The 18,109-nt window shown below is 38.0% G+C and overlaps 1 protein-coding gene across 3 annotated transcripts in view; it reads right to left on the minus strand.

Moving 5' to 3' along the window:
* AKT3 (AKT serine/threonine kinase 3) overlaps nucleotides 1-18,109 on the minus strand; it is a 186,601-nt gene that overhangs the window by 68,454 nt on the left and 100,038 nt on the right. For all 3 annotated transcript variants that reach the window (XM_080390477.1, XM_080390476.1, XM_080390478.1), the window contains exon 3: nucleotides 12,312-12,437. In XM_080390477.1, coding sequence (XP_080246603.1) covers nucleotides 12,312-12,437 — 126 coding nt within the window. The remainder of the gene's footprint in view (nucleotides 1-12,311; nucleotides 12,438-18,109) is intronic.

Below are 18,109 nucleotides of genomic sequence, written 5' to 3' on the forward strand. Positions count from 1 at the left end.
TATAGAATATAATCCTACACTCACATGCAGTGGGGCTGCCCCAGGAAATCATCTAGTTCACTTTGTGCTCCAGGGCAGAACCAGTTCTACCTATGCCATTTCTTACAAGTATTTCTCTAAATTCTTTCTGCCATCCCCAAAAAGTAGTAAACTGAAAACCTCTGCAAGCAAACTGTTCCATCCAACTATAGGGAAATTAATTATTTTTATAGCTGGAAGATTTCTTCCAAGCATTTAATGCAACTGTTCCTATAATGTAAGCATATTATTTCTTGCCCTATTGACTAATTTATTCTACCTTTTCAGCAGCTATCCCTTTTAGACATTTTGAACACTATTTTATCACCCTTCAGTCTTCTCTGGCCTAAATCAGTTCAACCAATCTGTCCTCACAGGTTGTGCTTTCAGATTAAAGGTCTTCCTCGTCACACAATTCTAGACATACTCCTCCATCACAAGACCACAACACTAGCAATCCAGGCAATAGTTTAATGAAACCGTGTATTAGATTTTATGATGTAGCATACCGGACTAAACATTACAACTGCAAAACAATGACCTACTAGAACGCTTCATTCATGCAAATGTATTTTAACATTTACTTGTGAAATTAAGGTTGCTCTGTCGAAAGTGTAATTTGTTTTCCTGCAGCTACCATGAAACAGGCACAAACATCACATCTCATGTTCTGGAACATTATTGCTTGTTTGATGCTGATCCAGATCAAATGTGTGACCTAAAATTATTTATCAGGTCACAAATCAATCAATAATGAATATGGCAACAGAATTCCTGTTCACTTACAATCCACTGTGGTTTTCTTTTCACAGAGCTACCACCTACCAGCTGACCCAAGCTTTTAACTGATGTAGTTGACTACTCATTAGCATAAACCTTGCGCTTACTCTTTGTGAATTATGTTTTATTTATTCCGGTTCATGTCAATGCTTTACAAAAGTCATGTTATATGACATGTACCACTTTACAAGGCTTGCTGTTCTTTCACAGAAATTAATCATATTGGTTTGGCATATTTTTTCTTCACAAATTCAAGGTCCTGAAACCCCAACTATCATTCACAATTTTACAGGAATGCATTTTAAATATTCTCCAAGGAACAGCATCACACCCATCAAATTTCTAAACATCCAACATATGTAAGTACCCTCTATGTTGCTTTTACTTCCTCTCTCGTGCCTTTGTTACTGGTGTTAATTGTACAAGATGCATACTCACAGCTGACCTGAAATGCAGCTCCATACTGAAAATACATTCAAAGCAACTGTCTTTAGTATGACTAGCTCATAATGAGCTTAAAGCCTTAGTTCAAGGCATTGATTTATATACCTGAACAACTAAACTATTTCAGACACAATTATCTAAGAAATGGCCTCTCTCCATGATATAAAGCCACAGCAAGTATCAGCAGACTTACTTGTACTGGACCATCCTTAATACAGGCATGAAATAACTGATGGGGGCGGGGGGGGGGGGCGGGGAGGGGCGGCGCGCCTGTAATTTTGAGGATGCCTTGATTTAAAAACTGTCATGCATACTGCAATTTTTTCATTTGAAAAAGAAGAGTGGAAGTATGTCTGTCAATAGCATTTTTCTGCTGCAGCTTAGCAAAACTCCTCACAAAACTTGACAGACTCATGTATAAGAAACGGAGGAACAAAGTAAATATTGCACTATGCAGGTGTGTATTTTTTGATGCACAAACCTATATATTCACTGCACAGCTATAAATTATTACGTTAGTCAGACTGCTCACTGGTCAAGGAGATGACATTACTTTTAACAAAACTCCATACACCATGGAGACTCAAAAGACAGACAGTAATCCAACCTCATGGCTTTTATAAACTCAGCTAGCTCTTGGATGAGATAAGAGCCATCCTCAACATTTTGAGGAAAGAGCTACTGCAGGATGGACACAAGAAGAGGGAATTTAACAGAAAAAACTGAAAGAGGAACAAAAAGGACAGCAGATGACAGGAACTTGGGGAGCATGATGAAGTAGAGCTGCTTACAATACTTAACCAGGCTTGCAGCTAGATGCAAATACTACTCATGAGATCAAAGAAACCCACATCTTCAAGGATATGGTTGAAGTCCAAGATCATGATGACAGTGACGCTAGGGTTAAGCTATTTGTTTTCCTAACTTCCTCAGCTGCAGCTCTAAGGAATGTGTTGGGCTACCTTCATAACAGAAGAGACTAGAAGCATCGTCTGCTCTAAGATTATCTCATCTTACTCCCAATGAAACCATCCTCTCATCTTTAATCCTATCACACTTCAATCATGTAGGCTGAAATTTTCTTTGCTGGGTGTCTGCCTAAAGCTGCACACTGCTGGAAAATACTACTTTTTGGAGATGAGACTTAAAACTTGGCAAACCAAGACCTTTGATATCCTTTTAGTATTCCTGTGAAAATGTAAGGCATCTGGCCACACGACATGTGGGAGGGATAAGACTGCAGTGGGAGGAGGGTAAAAAATTACAATAACAATTACTAAAGCACAAAATCATTTAAAATCTACGCATTGAGTATAATCCAGAGGATGCAGCTATCTCCTGCTTCTACCCCTGCTGAATTTTTCTCCTATATTCATAATGCCTCATCCTATTCCTCAGACAATATGGAAAAAACCCCTACCTCGTTGAGGCAAAATCCAATACAGAATGATGGCATACAGCAAGTTATTCACAGAAGAGATGTCACAAACAAAAGACTAGAGAATAAAGGGTGAAGAGTGGAAACGGGACAGGAAAAAGAGTGGAACCTGTGTGAGAAAGAAGAACTTGCAGGACAGCTAGAGCATAGCTAAACTAGAATAGCTGGTTCAGGAGAAGGAAGGTAAAAGAAGCTGCCAGGGACAGAAAAGTGAGGTGACGTTGTAAGGACAATCTGAAAGCAAAAAGATAGAGAGTCCAACCTGCAGAAGCGTCTGTACCAATTAAAAAGCACATCCTCTCCAGTGCCTGCAATGGAACTGAAAATTTTGAATTTCACCATTCATTTTCTGCTTGCAAATACATACAAAATGCATACATTAAAAGGGTATTTAAGTTTGCCAACTCAAGCATGCAAAAATTGGAGCTAACAGAATTAAGCCTATGTCCAAATACTATCTATAATATGGTCTTTACCTACATATATATATTATACTAAATATATTATATATTAGTATATGCATTAATATACAGATGTAGTACTGGTACTATCTATACCATTTATTTCAGGCAGTCCTCAAAGTGATGCTGTGCATTATTAACAAGAAGAAAACATATGGATGCATATACTAAGCTCTGTAACTATCAAAGAGTATTTACTCTGAGTTTGCATTACAGATAATTAACCAAATCAATTAAAGGTAATAAAAAATATCTTAACAATTGAAAAGGGCACTGAAAACAGAAAAAAAAACCAACCAAAAATGCCATTTCACTATCACTGAAGAATGCTATTGAAATATAAAATCTAGCAAAATGTAACAAACTTTTTAAATGTTCTTTTTAAGTGGCTAAATATTTTATTTCCTTGTGGAAGGTTACAATCGACTATGTTCACATCCTTCCCTTCTGAAGCAAAAAGAGTTTCAGAAAGAAGTGGAGGAACAATGTATTTCTAAAAGTGGTGTGCCACACATCCTTCTTAAGTAGATAAAAGTCTGCTGATATTTAGTACACCCACACGCTTCGTGTGCTGCTGTATACAAATGTATGGGATAAACAATATTTCTGTCATGATTGCAACATGAATAAAATCTTGATTGTGAATGTCTTTCACCTACAGCTACGAGGGGAAAAAATACTAAGATGAATAAGTGCTGTAATACACAATTACTGCTAATTACCAAAATATTTTTCTACTAATTACTGGAAAAATGGTAGTAGTTTTAGACAGAGAAAATAGTTTGGAAACTACAAAAGCACAGAAGAATGAGTGAAACTGGCTACTGAAAGCTGGCTCTGAACACTCGAGTGATAGTTGGGTCATTACCAAGAGTAGAGAACACTCTACCATAATGTCTTCAAGTTTGCTACTATACATAAACATATGTAATTAAAGGGCTGAATCTCAACTCAAAACAGTTGTAAGTCTAAATTATCATTCAAAAAGATGAGTAAGCCAGTAAACAGACAGACTCAACTTTGTGTTCTTGTATGCTAGCCATCTACAACTTGGAATTACACATTTTAATCCTAAAGCTCTCTGTCTTGCTGGGATTAAACACAGGTCACACAAATTTTCCCCTTTAATATTAGACAGGATGAAAAACCTTGGGGGAGAACACTTGTTCAAAGCAACAAAACACAAAATCAGTAACACAAACTGACAACTCTGTTCCAACAAGTCTGTAGCACTCATTTGGCCATTTTTGGATCTACACAGAAAATGGAAAAAATGACATAAAACTGGTATAAAGAAATCAAATGGATGTTTCTCAAGTATTGAACTTCTCTTTTTTTCTTAACAAAAAAAAAAAAGTCATATGCATAGCAGAGGTTCTTTCATCTCCACATCCACAAATAATCTGTCAATTCTAAAATGTTTTACTATCTTTTCCAAATAACCGCTACTATCTAAATTAAGTAGTTATGCTAGTTAAACTCTCCTGAGCAACTCTAACTACAAACTGTATTTCAAAACGTTCTGTTTACTTTACACCATTCTGAACCACAGATGACAAAGTTTGCTTGAAGCTGTAATTACTCTGCAAAGCTGGGAAGCCAATTAGACGGCCTGAAACCTGCCAGTTCCAAAAAAAAAAAAAAAAAAAAGGCAAAAAAAAAGCACAGATCATCTGTTCAGATTTTATTAAAAAGTTTAAAGTTTTAATTCTATAACTTTAACCATATAATCACCAGTGTTCTTTTCCTAAATACATTCATTCAGCATAAAAAATAGAAAGAACACTAACACCATTTTATTATTTCATAGATGGAAGCATTCAACTTAAGCAGAATTTGTTGACATGGCTAGACAAGAATACTAAACATACAAGCAGCCATTAAAAATTGCACTAAAAAATGAACAGAAGGTTGCATATTTGAGAAATTATTTCTAATACAGGCTGAGTCCTAGCACAAAAGATAACTTCCTGTGATTATCATACCACATGAAAGAAATAGTACTGAACCACTGCTTGCTTTGTTTAGAATACATACACTTTGAAATATATACCGAGTGCTATCTATATAAGATATCTGTATCTGTCTACGTATCTATCCATTTGCATTACAATTTAACCTCAATCTCTTATTCTTCTCCTGATCTTTCCTTTATAAACACTTTCCTCCCAACCTCTGCCTATTCAGTTGCTACTCCCATTTTTTCTTTCTCATGTCAAAATTCAACAAGCACACTGCCCATAAATACCTTCTCCCATTACTGCCACTCTGCACTCCAGTTCCACACTTTGATGACCTTCTTTGTTAGAAAAGTAGCAGAAAATAATGTGTGTTAGACAAGTAACACACCATTTTCTAACATTGAAACAGATATATATGCTTTTGCTTATACACATACGAAAAGCCATGGCTTTTACATATCTGTACAAAGATATAGGTATACACACACAACCCCCCACACCCTCAGCTTAGCCCTCTCTCGATTCTCCTGCTTGTTACCTACTCCCTATGAGAAACCTACTCCTCTGAGGCTTCCCAAAAGGCTCTATCCTTTCTCACTACATTTTATCTAGGGGGAGTATGACCCTAAAAATCAGTTTGGCCACACAGAGATTTATCTGAACGATTTAATATCCCTTCTTTGGTTCCAAAAATGCAGGTTTCCCCTAAAAATGTCATCCCCAAAACTGCCCAAGAGATCATTTTCCCACATTGTCCCTTTGATCTTATGACTGTTCTCTTTGCATTCTTCATTCCTTACCCAGCTCCATCACATCAAATACAGGTAGCTTTTCAACATGGTCTGTCCCCAGAGCCTACCCTCCTCCTCGGTATCACTCTTTATTCAGTATCAAAATGCTACCCATCCTTCTAACTGTTCCAATTTCAGCATCATTTCTCAAAGCATTTCTAATTTCTCTGTTTGCCATACTGCCTCTCTTTTAAATCACCCTTAAAATGCTCCTTCATGTCTTAAAAACAGGAGGGAGGGAAGGAGGGAGAGAGAAAAGAAGGGAGAAGAGAGTAAAAATCTAACCTTGACAATGGATTAGTTGTTGATGTGCTGAGACCACTGCCTGTACTACAGGCTAATACTGTCTCATTGTTTTCTCATACTCCCCCCATCTGTTTGCATCCATCTGCTGTCCCTTGTTTTATATTTGGAATTTTAGTATTTTGGAGCAGGGACTGACTTTTTGTTCTGTACGGGTAGAAATCCCACTTCTGTGGGGTTTGGCTCATGACAAATACTTATATGTGCTTTGGTGATACAACGACATATATGACTGCATAATAAACACAAACAATATAATAATATTCCTTGAAGTTGAAAAAGATCTTCCTTGATGCACTTCATCATACTGGAAAGTATTTTATTTCCAATACTCCAAAAAGCACTGAAGTAGCATCGATGCCTTTCTGTCATTGCAACTGAATTTGCCATTCCCCCTTCATGCAAAGAGGGAAAACCAAACCAGGAGATTTCTGCGTGTTATTGTTGGGTTTTGCCTAGGGTTTAGTTTGTTTTCATGGATGACAGTAAAATTCTACATCCTGCTCTGTCTTCCATGCAAACACCCCGATTTTATTTATGCAACTGGGTGTATCACATCAGCATAAAAACTCTCAGCCCTGGCTATAAAGTTTGACCTGCCATGCTCATACCAGGCCCTATTTAGAGATAGTAGGAAATTACAGTACACTATACTGGTGTCTAAGGAAGCACTGTCAATTAAAATGGAAGGATGAGCCCAAGGAACTGATTTTCATTCATGATCCAAGCCACCAAGGGAATCCACACTTCTAAGTCAAATGGCAGAATACCAACTATACCACCTAGAAACCATTCATAAAGTGATATGAAACCCTCCCAACGAAAATTACTGGTCCAATTTTCCAGAAAGCTAAACATTTCTCCATCCAACACAGACAGGAATATTGGTGATATACATTAGATTCGAGTCTGAATTTCCATAGATGCATTTGCATAGGCAGTACATTACACATACATTGCCTCTTCCCCTCCCAAAGTACTTTCAGTGTTGAACAAACATTATTTATTCAATCACAATATTATTTCAGAATGAAATCTATACTGTGATTATAAGTATCTACAGTTATATGCTTATCTCTGGGTTCATGTCATCCAGTGTTGCAACAATTAAAAAAAAAAGTGACTTGAAACTTAAATCTCATTGAAAAATTAATTGTGGAGTTGCACACAAGGTCATGTCTAGTGCCCAAGTATTTTCATGCATAATTTAACCTCACTTAAAACTTACATATATATTTTTCTGCCCATTTCTTTAGAAAATGTCTTCAGAATTCTCTATAACCCCTAACAGCACTCCCCTGAAACCTTTCAATTTTCATGTTTTGAAGATTTTTAAATCCCCAAAATAATAAAACCTTGTCTCTGGCCCACTGAAAGATTTCCCATTAGGAAAAAGTAGCACAGATTCTCCATTTAGAATAGCCAAGGTTCATCAATAATCATTTCTGCAGAGAAAAAAAAAAAGGGGGGTTATAAAAGGTTACCTTCTCACAATAACTAAAATCCGCTTTTTCTTTTCAAAGACAAGAAAAAAAGTAGCTGTACTGCGGAGTGCTTAGAAAGCACTATCTTTCAAGATAGGAAAGAAATTCTAGGTGACATCATTTTTGGCCAAAGCTCAAAGGCTACTGTGAAGGGATACAGCTCTTCCCAATTATTCCCTACGTAAAGATCAAAATGAAGGCAAAGGGCCAATTCTTAGAGATACCTCATCCCAAATGTGCTACGTGATTACCTACATACTCATTGCATATGTGAGAAGTATTATTTTATCAGTAAAGGCACAAATGCTCCTTAAGTAGAACTGAAGTAAAATTCTTCCCCACTCTGTTTTCCCTAATAATGATGATCAAAGACCAAAGTGGTTCACACAAAGCAGTGTTGATTCTACTTACGCAACGCTGGACCAGTTAAAAACAGTGTTGTGAGGCCACGTTGGGTTTTTTTTGGAGGGGGGAGGCCACTGTCACGCATAATGCAGTTTTAAAAGCCAGGACGATTTTTTTCAGGCCTCTGCCAGTATAGAGAAGTTATACCAATTGAATCAAAATTATTTTTAAACTGGTTCTGACTGCATAAATGCCTAAGCTACAGCAATTTACATTAACATATTTTATTTTGCAGTTGAAGTGGGCTAGGAACGCACACCCACTCAGATACCATGACTCAGTCAATCAAGAGTATCTCTTTAAGCTACAATAGCTTGATTACTTGCAACCGCTTGTCTCTACCTGAAAAGAGCTAAACTGATTTTGAACCAGCCAATTTGAGTAAGCTCACACTTCTGAATTTACCTCTGAAAACCAGTATCAACCAGCCTGAAGTTTCCACGCTGAATTTCCCACCAATGTAATTACATCATCTTCATTTATCTTCCTACGGTTAGATACCACAGCACAACTTTTTGTGAATGTCAGGGCATGAGCATTAACGAACCAAAATCATACTTTAAATACACAGCGCTCTCAGCTCCCACATTAAAAACAGAAGGCTCTGCTTAGTGTAAAATAAGCTGGCTTCACAGGAGAGAAACCAGAGTGATCCCTACACACTATCCAGTGTCACCAGATGTGGCTGATCTGTTCTCCCCTGCGGCCTTGCTGCGGCTCCCACAGCTGCAGGTGGGATCTCATCGCTGCCCGAAGGCAGGAGAGCAGCAGCCACGGGGAGGCAAAGCGAAGCCCCTGTCCCAGACACCGAGGAGCCAGTCCTGTACCCTCCCCCGGGGCTCAGCTCCATCCAGCCCCGCTCTGTCATACCCTTCAGTCAACTCTGTTACACTGTCAGGGACACACTTCTGCTCCAGGGAAGAGATCTCTCACATCCATTTCAGGGCCGTGTGGTCCAGCAGCGGGCTGAAGGCTGTGCGCGCTGCCTCAGGCTCTCCATCTCTATGTAAAACCATCTACTTGTTTACAAACCCGCTTCCCAATGCCTTCCCCCCACAACTCCTCCCAGAACACCCCAAGGAAAGGGGGTGGCCTCTGAACACTCCATCCTATGACAAAACACCACCCAGTGAGAAAGGCTTTATTAACAAAAAAATACCCAGCGGTGGAAGCACTGTTAACGGTATGTAAAATAACTTCATTCTCTCTGGCCTTCCTGTCATCCCTGATGGGAGTAATGTAGACAACACAAGACCAGGGAGAGAGCAATGCTCAGGTGCAGGGCTTGAAAGTTATCTTGGAAGAAATGAGGAAGCCACTCTACGGAAAATGACACCATCCCTGGGAAAAAGCCTTTTGCAAAAGTAAAGCTGGTGTCACAGGTCTGGAAGGCAGCGGACACTGGTGCGAAAACATCCATGTGATGGAAGTAACTAGCTGGACAGACCTGGATATAAAAGTTTTAAACTACAGAGGAAGTATCATACAAAGCAGAGCTGTGCAAACTTTCCAACATTCAACTCCAACAGTACTACGAAAATAATACCACAGCCTTGGCCTTTTCTGCTTAAATAACAAGCTGTAAGCAAGAGCCAAAGATGTCTATCATTTGGAGAGCAAAAAGTAGATTGAGACCACACTCTCACTTTACAGATAGCTACAAAGATTACGTGAAGATAGGACTGTAAAGACATATCTTTAAGTCCCTGCCAACCTAATCAAGATGGTATTAACAGTGATCTCACACTCCATCTGCCTGGCTAGTAGTTTATGAAAAATGTACTTCACTATTACAGGAAAAATATGTTGCACTGCTTGTGGCCACAAACCTACAGCAGCAGCTCAGGAACTCTTGGATCAGAGGCCATGAGACCAGTTCTTGACATTTACCAGGTACCGCCCATGAGATCTGATTCATTCATATAGCAGTTTTGTTTGTTTGTTTGCCCTACTGATGTCTCATCTTCAGACAGAAAAGACAGCTGACAAAAAAATTTACAACCCTTTGCAATTTAGTGTAATACCATACTGTTTTGCTTTTCATCCTGTGAATTCTACACAGGTACTTCACTTAATTTCATGGGATTCTTTTTTTGAATGAAAAGCCTCCCTATTCTTGCACTGATCGTCAACCATTTCTGATTAAATTATTCATTTTTCTGCCAGAAAACAGAAAAACTCACCTCGCTTACCAAAACTGTATTTCTTCAATTAGTATTGCATGCCTGTTTCTTCAGCTTACATTGCCTAACAATCAGACCTATGGGACTTGCTAGCTGCAGAAAGGATTATTTTAAATTTATTTATTTGATGGAGGGTGGAGCAGGGAGGGGATCGGTAGTGGTGGTGATGTTGTCACAGAATCATAGAATGGTTTGGGTTGGAAGGGGCCTTAAAGCTCAACCAGTTCCAACCCCCCGCCATGGGCAGGGACACCTGCCACTAGACCAGGTTGCTCCCAGCCCCGTCCAGCCTGGCCTTGGACACTGCCAGGGATGGGGCATCCACGGCTTCTCTGGGCAGCCTGTTAACAGTGTCTCACCACTCTCATAGTGAAGAATTTCTTCCTAATATCTATTCTAAAGCTATACTCTTTCAGCTTAAAACTATTTGGAAATTTTGGAAATCAATTTTGGAAGTAATTTTGGAAAGCAGCATGAAACCTTGCAATGTCCATCCAGGCAAAGTTCAGGGGCAGCGTTCTAACATCAGAATTACATGATATGACCTCTATGTATCAAAACAAGGGGAAAAAAAAAAAAGCAAAGACCAGTATCAACACACTGGAATTATTCGCTAATTATGCATTTCTTTGCTTAGCAGAACTACCATTTGGATCATCCTTCTAGTTGCTGCAGCAAAGAAAGACAGGATATGCAATGAAGAACATGGTAAAGCAGGACAAAAAAAACCTACTGTAGTTCTACAAATGTTCTTTCCGCTGCACACTGGGGAAGAAGTATCAAGGACATTACTAACTGCTATAAATGGGTAGGTTAGGATATGCAGAGCAATAACGAAGGAGTAACAGCCTACTAGTCAATTCCTACTCATGAACAACTTAAAGACATCAGTGGTTTTGAAGCTAAATAGCAACAAGGCAAAACGAGCCTCTATTATTATATAGAAGGCTTGCATGCTCAATATCATTTGCAAGAATGCTGTCACAATTGGAAAAGGCAAAGTTTTCCTCCTCCAGCTGTGGGAAAAGACATGGGCTTGGAGCACAAGATTATTTTCTTACCAAATAAAATATCCAAATTACTTTGTACACAAAATCTGAGTCAATCTCAAGGAAAATTTTAGGACCATAGGAAAATACTGTCTCAGTAGCATTTGTTCTATCTTCACCAACGCAGATGAAAGGAACCCCTTCCCCAAGTACACACGCTCCTGGGGCTCCAATACTCCTCTATAAAACTAATCAGCATCTTTTATTATATTGCAGTACACTAATAGCATTTTGAGATAAATCAAGTAGATTTTCTAGTATTCCTTTGAAAGCTTCTAGCTATGAAATCCACAACTCAGGGACTTTTTTGCCCCCTTAGTTTTGTTCCTCAAACACTTTCATTTCTGTTACGAAACACTCTTCCACCCATCTCACTTTGCCAGATCAAAAAAACTACAGATTTGTCTTTTAGAAACATTCTTGGAAAAGAAGAAATCAAAATGTCTTCACTTTATCCAACAGATACACACTTCGTAGCTTTGCTAATATATGCAAATTGTCTGATTGCTTGAAATTACTGATTAACCATGCTGGAGAGCTGATTACCTGATTATCCAAGAGAAAAATAATTCAGCATGATTTTGTGTCATTTGACAGTCTAGATAATTTTCTAATTAATTTGAGTTTTCAAGTGAATTCAGAGATACTACTGAAAAAAAGATAAGAGGTCAATGATCTGAATAAAGGTAAGCTTTCCAGGAATTTTCTTCTTCCACAACTATTTGTCAAATGTTACTGTTAGCTACAGACAGTTCAGACACACACACACACATGAAAACTTAGATCCAAAAATATTCAAAATCCCATGGTAAAATCTTCAGTGCTCCTGTAAAGATATCTTGCAGAGCTGGACATAAGATTAGTGGCGCACTAGTCTGACACACGGCCTCAAACTTGCAGTGCTACCAAAAAAATTCTGAACTACACATGAAGCAATATGTAGCAGATATTTTGTCAATATGCTGAGAGAATTATAAATACTGGAAATACATACTTGCCACTGAAAAGTTGTTGAGTGGATATGGCAGATCCACATCCTGGGGCTTCTCCTTATAGCCTATGAAAGAGCCATCTGTCTTTAGCAGGAAATATCTTGGCCGCCAGTTTTTTATATATTCTCCTAAAGGAGAAAAAAAAAAAAAAAGTTCATTAGTACTGTAGAAAAAAAACTTTGATCTTAAAAAACATAACATGTTATCAGTGTCTAACATTAATTATACCCAAATCTTTCCAGACGTTTTCAATTTACAGAGGAAACTAACTCCCTCCAAAAGAAGAGAAAATGGAATTGCAACGGTAAGCCTGGACTATACAACGATGTCTCTGAAATAAGAAGCTACAAGCACTGTATAGTAATATTCTGTAGTTCTAAATTTCCTCACACTATACACTTCAAAATCCTACATCTTTACACCTATAAGCAGCTCAAAGTTTGCTGCAGGCAAAAGTAAGCCCATGAAATCTAAACTACTACAAGGTAGAACATTTATCCTGCTGAGCCAAAGCAAAACCCATTAACTTCCTCAAAACATACACGACGCAAACACAAGAAGACTGCGGGTAATGGGAGAACCTACACAAAATACACTTAACAAATGTACCTGCAAGCAAAAGGAATAAAAAAGAGAAAAATAGAAGCCAATTACCTTCTAAGAGGTAAGTCCATCAACAAACCCACCACCTCTGCCTTCCCCACACCCCAGTCTGAGCAGAAGATTCCGCAAGCCATGAGGTATTCAGGACCAGAAGCATACCCATCAGGTCAGCAAAGACATGATAGCTTAATTAGTGCCACTTACTTGTTATTTAAGGGTAAAAAAATCTCTTTAATAGCATTACACTTCATACAGTAAAGTAGACCACAGACCAAAATCTCAGCAACAGTTTCATTTTTAAAGTGCAATTACTCAGTTAAGTACGGGTGAGTTTAGATCTGCCCAGCTTCCCCCGTCTTTCATGTCTACCTGCAGAGTAAATAACGTATGCACAAGTACTTACTAAGACTTTAAATAGGTCACTGTTTCATCATTATACAATTGAACATTAAAAAAAATAAAAAAGGTGTATTAACATAGCAGAATTTCCAGCCGTGTGTAGGACTTCTCACTGTCTGCAAAATGCTCAGAAGCGACCGGTCCAGGGGCTGTACAGGTCCCGGGCAAAGCCCAGCCCTTTAGTGCCACCTCAGCACCCTGTTAGTTGTAGCTATGTACCTTTTAGACAATTCAAAGGTCAGAAAGAAGTTTTACATCCATCTGACACAGAAATTATGCCATGGAAGGCTAATCTAAAGATTCACTAATTGCATCTTCACCTTTCCATCAGAGCAATCAACTAATTGTCACTGAAGTTCAACATGGGGATTGTTAATAAGGCCTTGCTGAACTCGATCACAACTTGCAAGGATTTTGATGATGCCCACAGCTTAAAAATCTAACTGCAGCCATTAACATTTCCGATATTCAACACGTATTTAAGCAGAGAATCAGGGTAGGGAGTAGAAGATGAAGAAGAGGAAAGGGTAAGAAAAATTACTGCCAGGCTATTTGTGCCGACTTACGTTTTCTAGCACTCGGCAGCAAAACTCTTCCCATTTAGTCCTGCTTCTGCATAGCAGGGTACCTGCTTGATTTTGTTATCAAGGCATTTTCATATAAGTAGACAGAAAATTGAGGAAGTCAAAACATTACTTAATTGGACCACAAAATTAATAAAGCAGATATAGCGCTAGTTACATTTGTATTGACTCAGAGCTTTCTATCGCAGATCGCTGATGCCAGTTCAGCTGGGAACACCCCTACAGACACTGCCAGGCCGGACTGATTTTACAGTTGGAAATCCCAACAAACATAAAAGCAAATAATAAAAAAACCAAAACCAAACAAAAACTGAGGTATGAGATATTTTTATGTTGGAGAAGAAATGTAAGTGCAGTATGGGAAAAGAAATGTGTAACTTTAATACCAACAACAGCAAATAGTGCTCATCATTGTTACTTACTATCATCAAAACATCATCGTTACATGAGAAGGTAAAGACATTTCTGAAGTTTGCTGAATACTTGAAAATGAAATGAACACAGGCCTAAATTAAGGTATGACTAATATTTTAAGAACATTTAAAATAGGCCCCGCAACAAATTTGCTGATATCTGCATGGAATTCAAAAGTTGAAGCCAAAACTAAACTTTAAGTAGCATATCATCAATTGAAGTTCTAAAGATATTAACACTCTAGTTGCTTTCTTAAACAGACCATAAAGAGACTCTTCTGTAAATTCTAGTAAAGTATATCGTATTTAGTTGTAACATAGGTGACTGTTAGGAGAGAAAGCGCCTGTTAGTAGGTTTAAATTTATCAAAATCTTATCTTGAAGGAGCAATAACTGGAAGGCAGGCATATAAAAATACTGAAGAGTTCCAGGACAGCATGCAGAGAATACCAGTGCGCCCAGAACAGGTCAGCCAGGCAACGGGTCCTCCTTTTCATGAGGAATGAACTAGACAGGGAGATAAGCAGGCTGTGCTCTACAAATCAGAGCTGACACGGTAAGTACACTCGGTAGTCGCTTCAGGGAGGAACAGAGGCTTTCGTTTACTTACATACATGCTCTCCAGAACAAAAACCTGTAGAGGAGGAGACTATTCTAGCAGGTGCCCTTAGAGGGCCAGCACACACCTCCCCGGTCACTTACTCCCTCTCCTTCTCTCAGGACAACACTGTAGACTGCATTTGGCTTCTACTAGATACTCAGAAGTAGTATGAGCCATCAGAAGAACCATCACAAGAGTATGACTAACACTTCCAAGCTCCTCTGAAGAGAGCTAACAACTTTGGACAAAAGCTAACCAGAAGAAGATACAAATATTAAATGATATGTAAGTACCCGTTTACCCATGAGCGCAGTTGTACCTCTGTGTTTGCCCTGCAAACTATAGTCAGACACAGACACGTAACCTAAAAGCAATTCCAAAACACTATGGCTTCATAAGGATCCATCTACTTCTTTCACAGACTTATTTCTTTGAGGAATGTTTCTCCCGAATGGTTCCCTAACAGAAATCATGGTCAGACTACTTCAAGATGTCTGGACAAATGCGCGTGCACACACACACACAAAAAAAATCCCAACAAACTAGTTTTGCCTTGAAATCCCCAATATTCCAATCCTTCTTCAAGGCCTATACATGAATATTTATCATCCACTCTTTATTTATTTTGTAATTTAATTAACAAATGGATGAACACTTTTGAAGACTAAAGTAAACAGTGGTATCAGTGAACAGTTCACTTAGCCGCTCAAGTGGTTTAATGGCTCTCAAGATGCACTCTAGGTGCTCTCTAATAACTGCATTCCTTTCACATAATCTGCCTAAAGACAGAAAAACATTTTAGTCCACACCTCTGAATAGACATGTGCTTGCTGAACTGCTTTGAAAGATAAATCCTCCCAACAAAAAATACTAAAACACAGTAGAGTATTTGAAAAGCAAAACCCCTTCCACATGTCTTCTAACTTGCCAGCCCCGCATTAAGAAAAAAATAATTTGTATATTTCACACTGTGAGCAATATTCAAGGTATTTGGAGTGTATGTTTAGCAAGTACGTCAACACAAGCAAACAAGAGAAAATTTACATCTGAAATTCAGTATGTGAAAAAAAATTCCACAAGAATGGATAAGTCCAGGCAGGCTAACCAAACCACCAGATAGCCTGACAATTTAATGAAATGGAACTGCGGTACTCAGAAAAGCAGTGGATCTGCCATGGAGAATTAATCGGTTTGTACCCTGCTTCCTGCTGAGTTAATGTAAGCTAAATTATTATTTTTGCTTAAATTTACACCCTTCTAAGTTGAAAAACATGTTCTTTTAGGATCTGTTTATTAGACAGTAAGAAGAGGTCTCTAATTTCAACCACTGCAGCCAAGCAAGCCAAGTCATTCCTACATCATTTTAATTCTAGTCAAAGTTTTTAAAGCTACATGAGAAAAGAGGCACTAAAATATGTATCTCACAGATACATACAGACAATAAATATATACATACGCACACACAAAATACAGATTTAGAAACAGCTTTAGGTTGGTAGGCTCTGCTTTTTTAATAACTACCAAGAGAATACACCCAAAAGATGAAACAAGACAGCAATACATGCCTGAAGCACACGAAAATGCAATCTGATCTTCATGCAAAAAGCACCCTCATAACATGCAACTCTTTAATTAATGTTGTATCTAATAATACACTGGCTAACAACAGTAACAAAGAATGCTTAATGAAGGTTTGTTTAGAACATGACCCTTGCGGCTGCCTCTGTGTTCGCCTCTGTACTGCAACCTTAATGATTTTTCTCTTTTGCCTTTGACAGCTAGTAACAAGAATCTTCCCTTCAGGACATTTCACAAAATACGTTTATTCTAGTGTTGCGATGTTTGTAGTTTTGATACTGCTGAGGAGCTTCACAAAGAAGAGCTTTCTGAGAACCGTGAGTAGTCAATAAATCCATGTTAGACAAATGTAGCACTCAAAGTTTGTAATTTTTTTACTTCACCTTAGAACTCAAACTCTCTCTTCAAACCTACACTTCAGCTCAGGTTCGATGGTTGCTATTGTTAGTCTCACCACTTGTAATCCTTACAAAATTTAGCAATTAGGGAAAAATTATTAGGTAATTTAAAAATAATCTTATTATTACAAAACCTATTTTTTAAATCACTTTTGCAAAACATCTACAGTTTTCAATATGTAAATGGCTTTAGAGGTGTGAAGGAAATGTCTTTAATATACAGCACTGATAAGCAACAGAAACCTGAGTTCAAAAACTTGCTTCCTTAAAAGAAGCAACAGCTGCCACACAGACATAAGTGAGAAGGGGGGGGGCGAGAGAAAAAACAAAATGCCTCCAAGCAGAGAACACCAAAAATTTGCCTCTTGTCTGTGTCATCAATTTACTAAAATGGATTACATAAAAATAATACACAAATACTATCCTCCCTTCTTTTTTTCTTTTCCTTTCTTTTTTAAGGCACTTTTTTGTTGACTCAAACTCCAGTTCTAGGCTAACATTCGATAAAGAGAGGAGGGAAAAATGCGAATCTAAGAGCATTAAACAAAATTATATAAAAGTAAATGAAACAACCATACGCAATTTTTTTTGGTGAGAAACAACTGTAATTAATGTCAGGTCAAGTAAAATATCAGAAGTAACGCCAGTGGTTTTTGAGATTGAATTTACTTACCTTGGCCCTCTGAGGGCAGTGTTACCTAACGCACGATTAGAAGCATCAGCAGACTATTTGATTAAGTCAGTAGACACTAGTAAATGTAAAGCGCTTCTGTTAAATATTTACTTCTGATTTCATGATAACAAATTTGCAAGAGTTCAAAGGTACTGTAAAAACTACATGATTAAAAAAAAAAACAAAACCTATACCTGTCCTCACAATTCCTCTGTCCTTCAGTCTAATGTAAATGTGTAACTGTACATCATGCAAAAGATCAGACAAAACCTTACTGTATACCAAAGAATTAAATAAAAATGGGATTTTTCCTAACATGCCTTAGCATTTTAAAAGCTATTTTTATCATATATCCCCTCCCAAGTATTTGCCAGCAGCTTGAAGAAAAGCAGAATTTGGAACTAACGCTTTCTGATTCTGCCTTTTATACTGTGAGACAGCAATTATTTATTTATACTAACTGTTTTCCCACAGTTCCCAGTAATGCTAAATGACATTTTGGGCACATCTGCACTTACTTCAGACAAATTAATTTTTCCAGTCACAACGGG

This window comes from Falco punctatus (genome assembly GCF_963210335.1).
Source record: "Falco punctatus genome assembly, chromosome: 5".
Lineage (NCBI taxonomy): Eukaryota > Metazoa > Chordata > Aves > Falconiformes > Falconidae > Falco > Falco punctatus.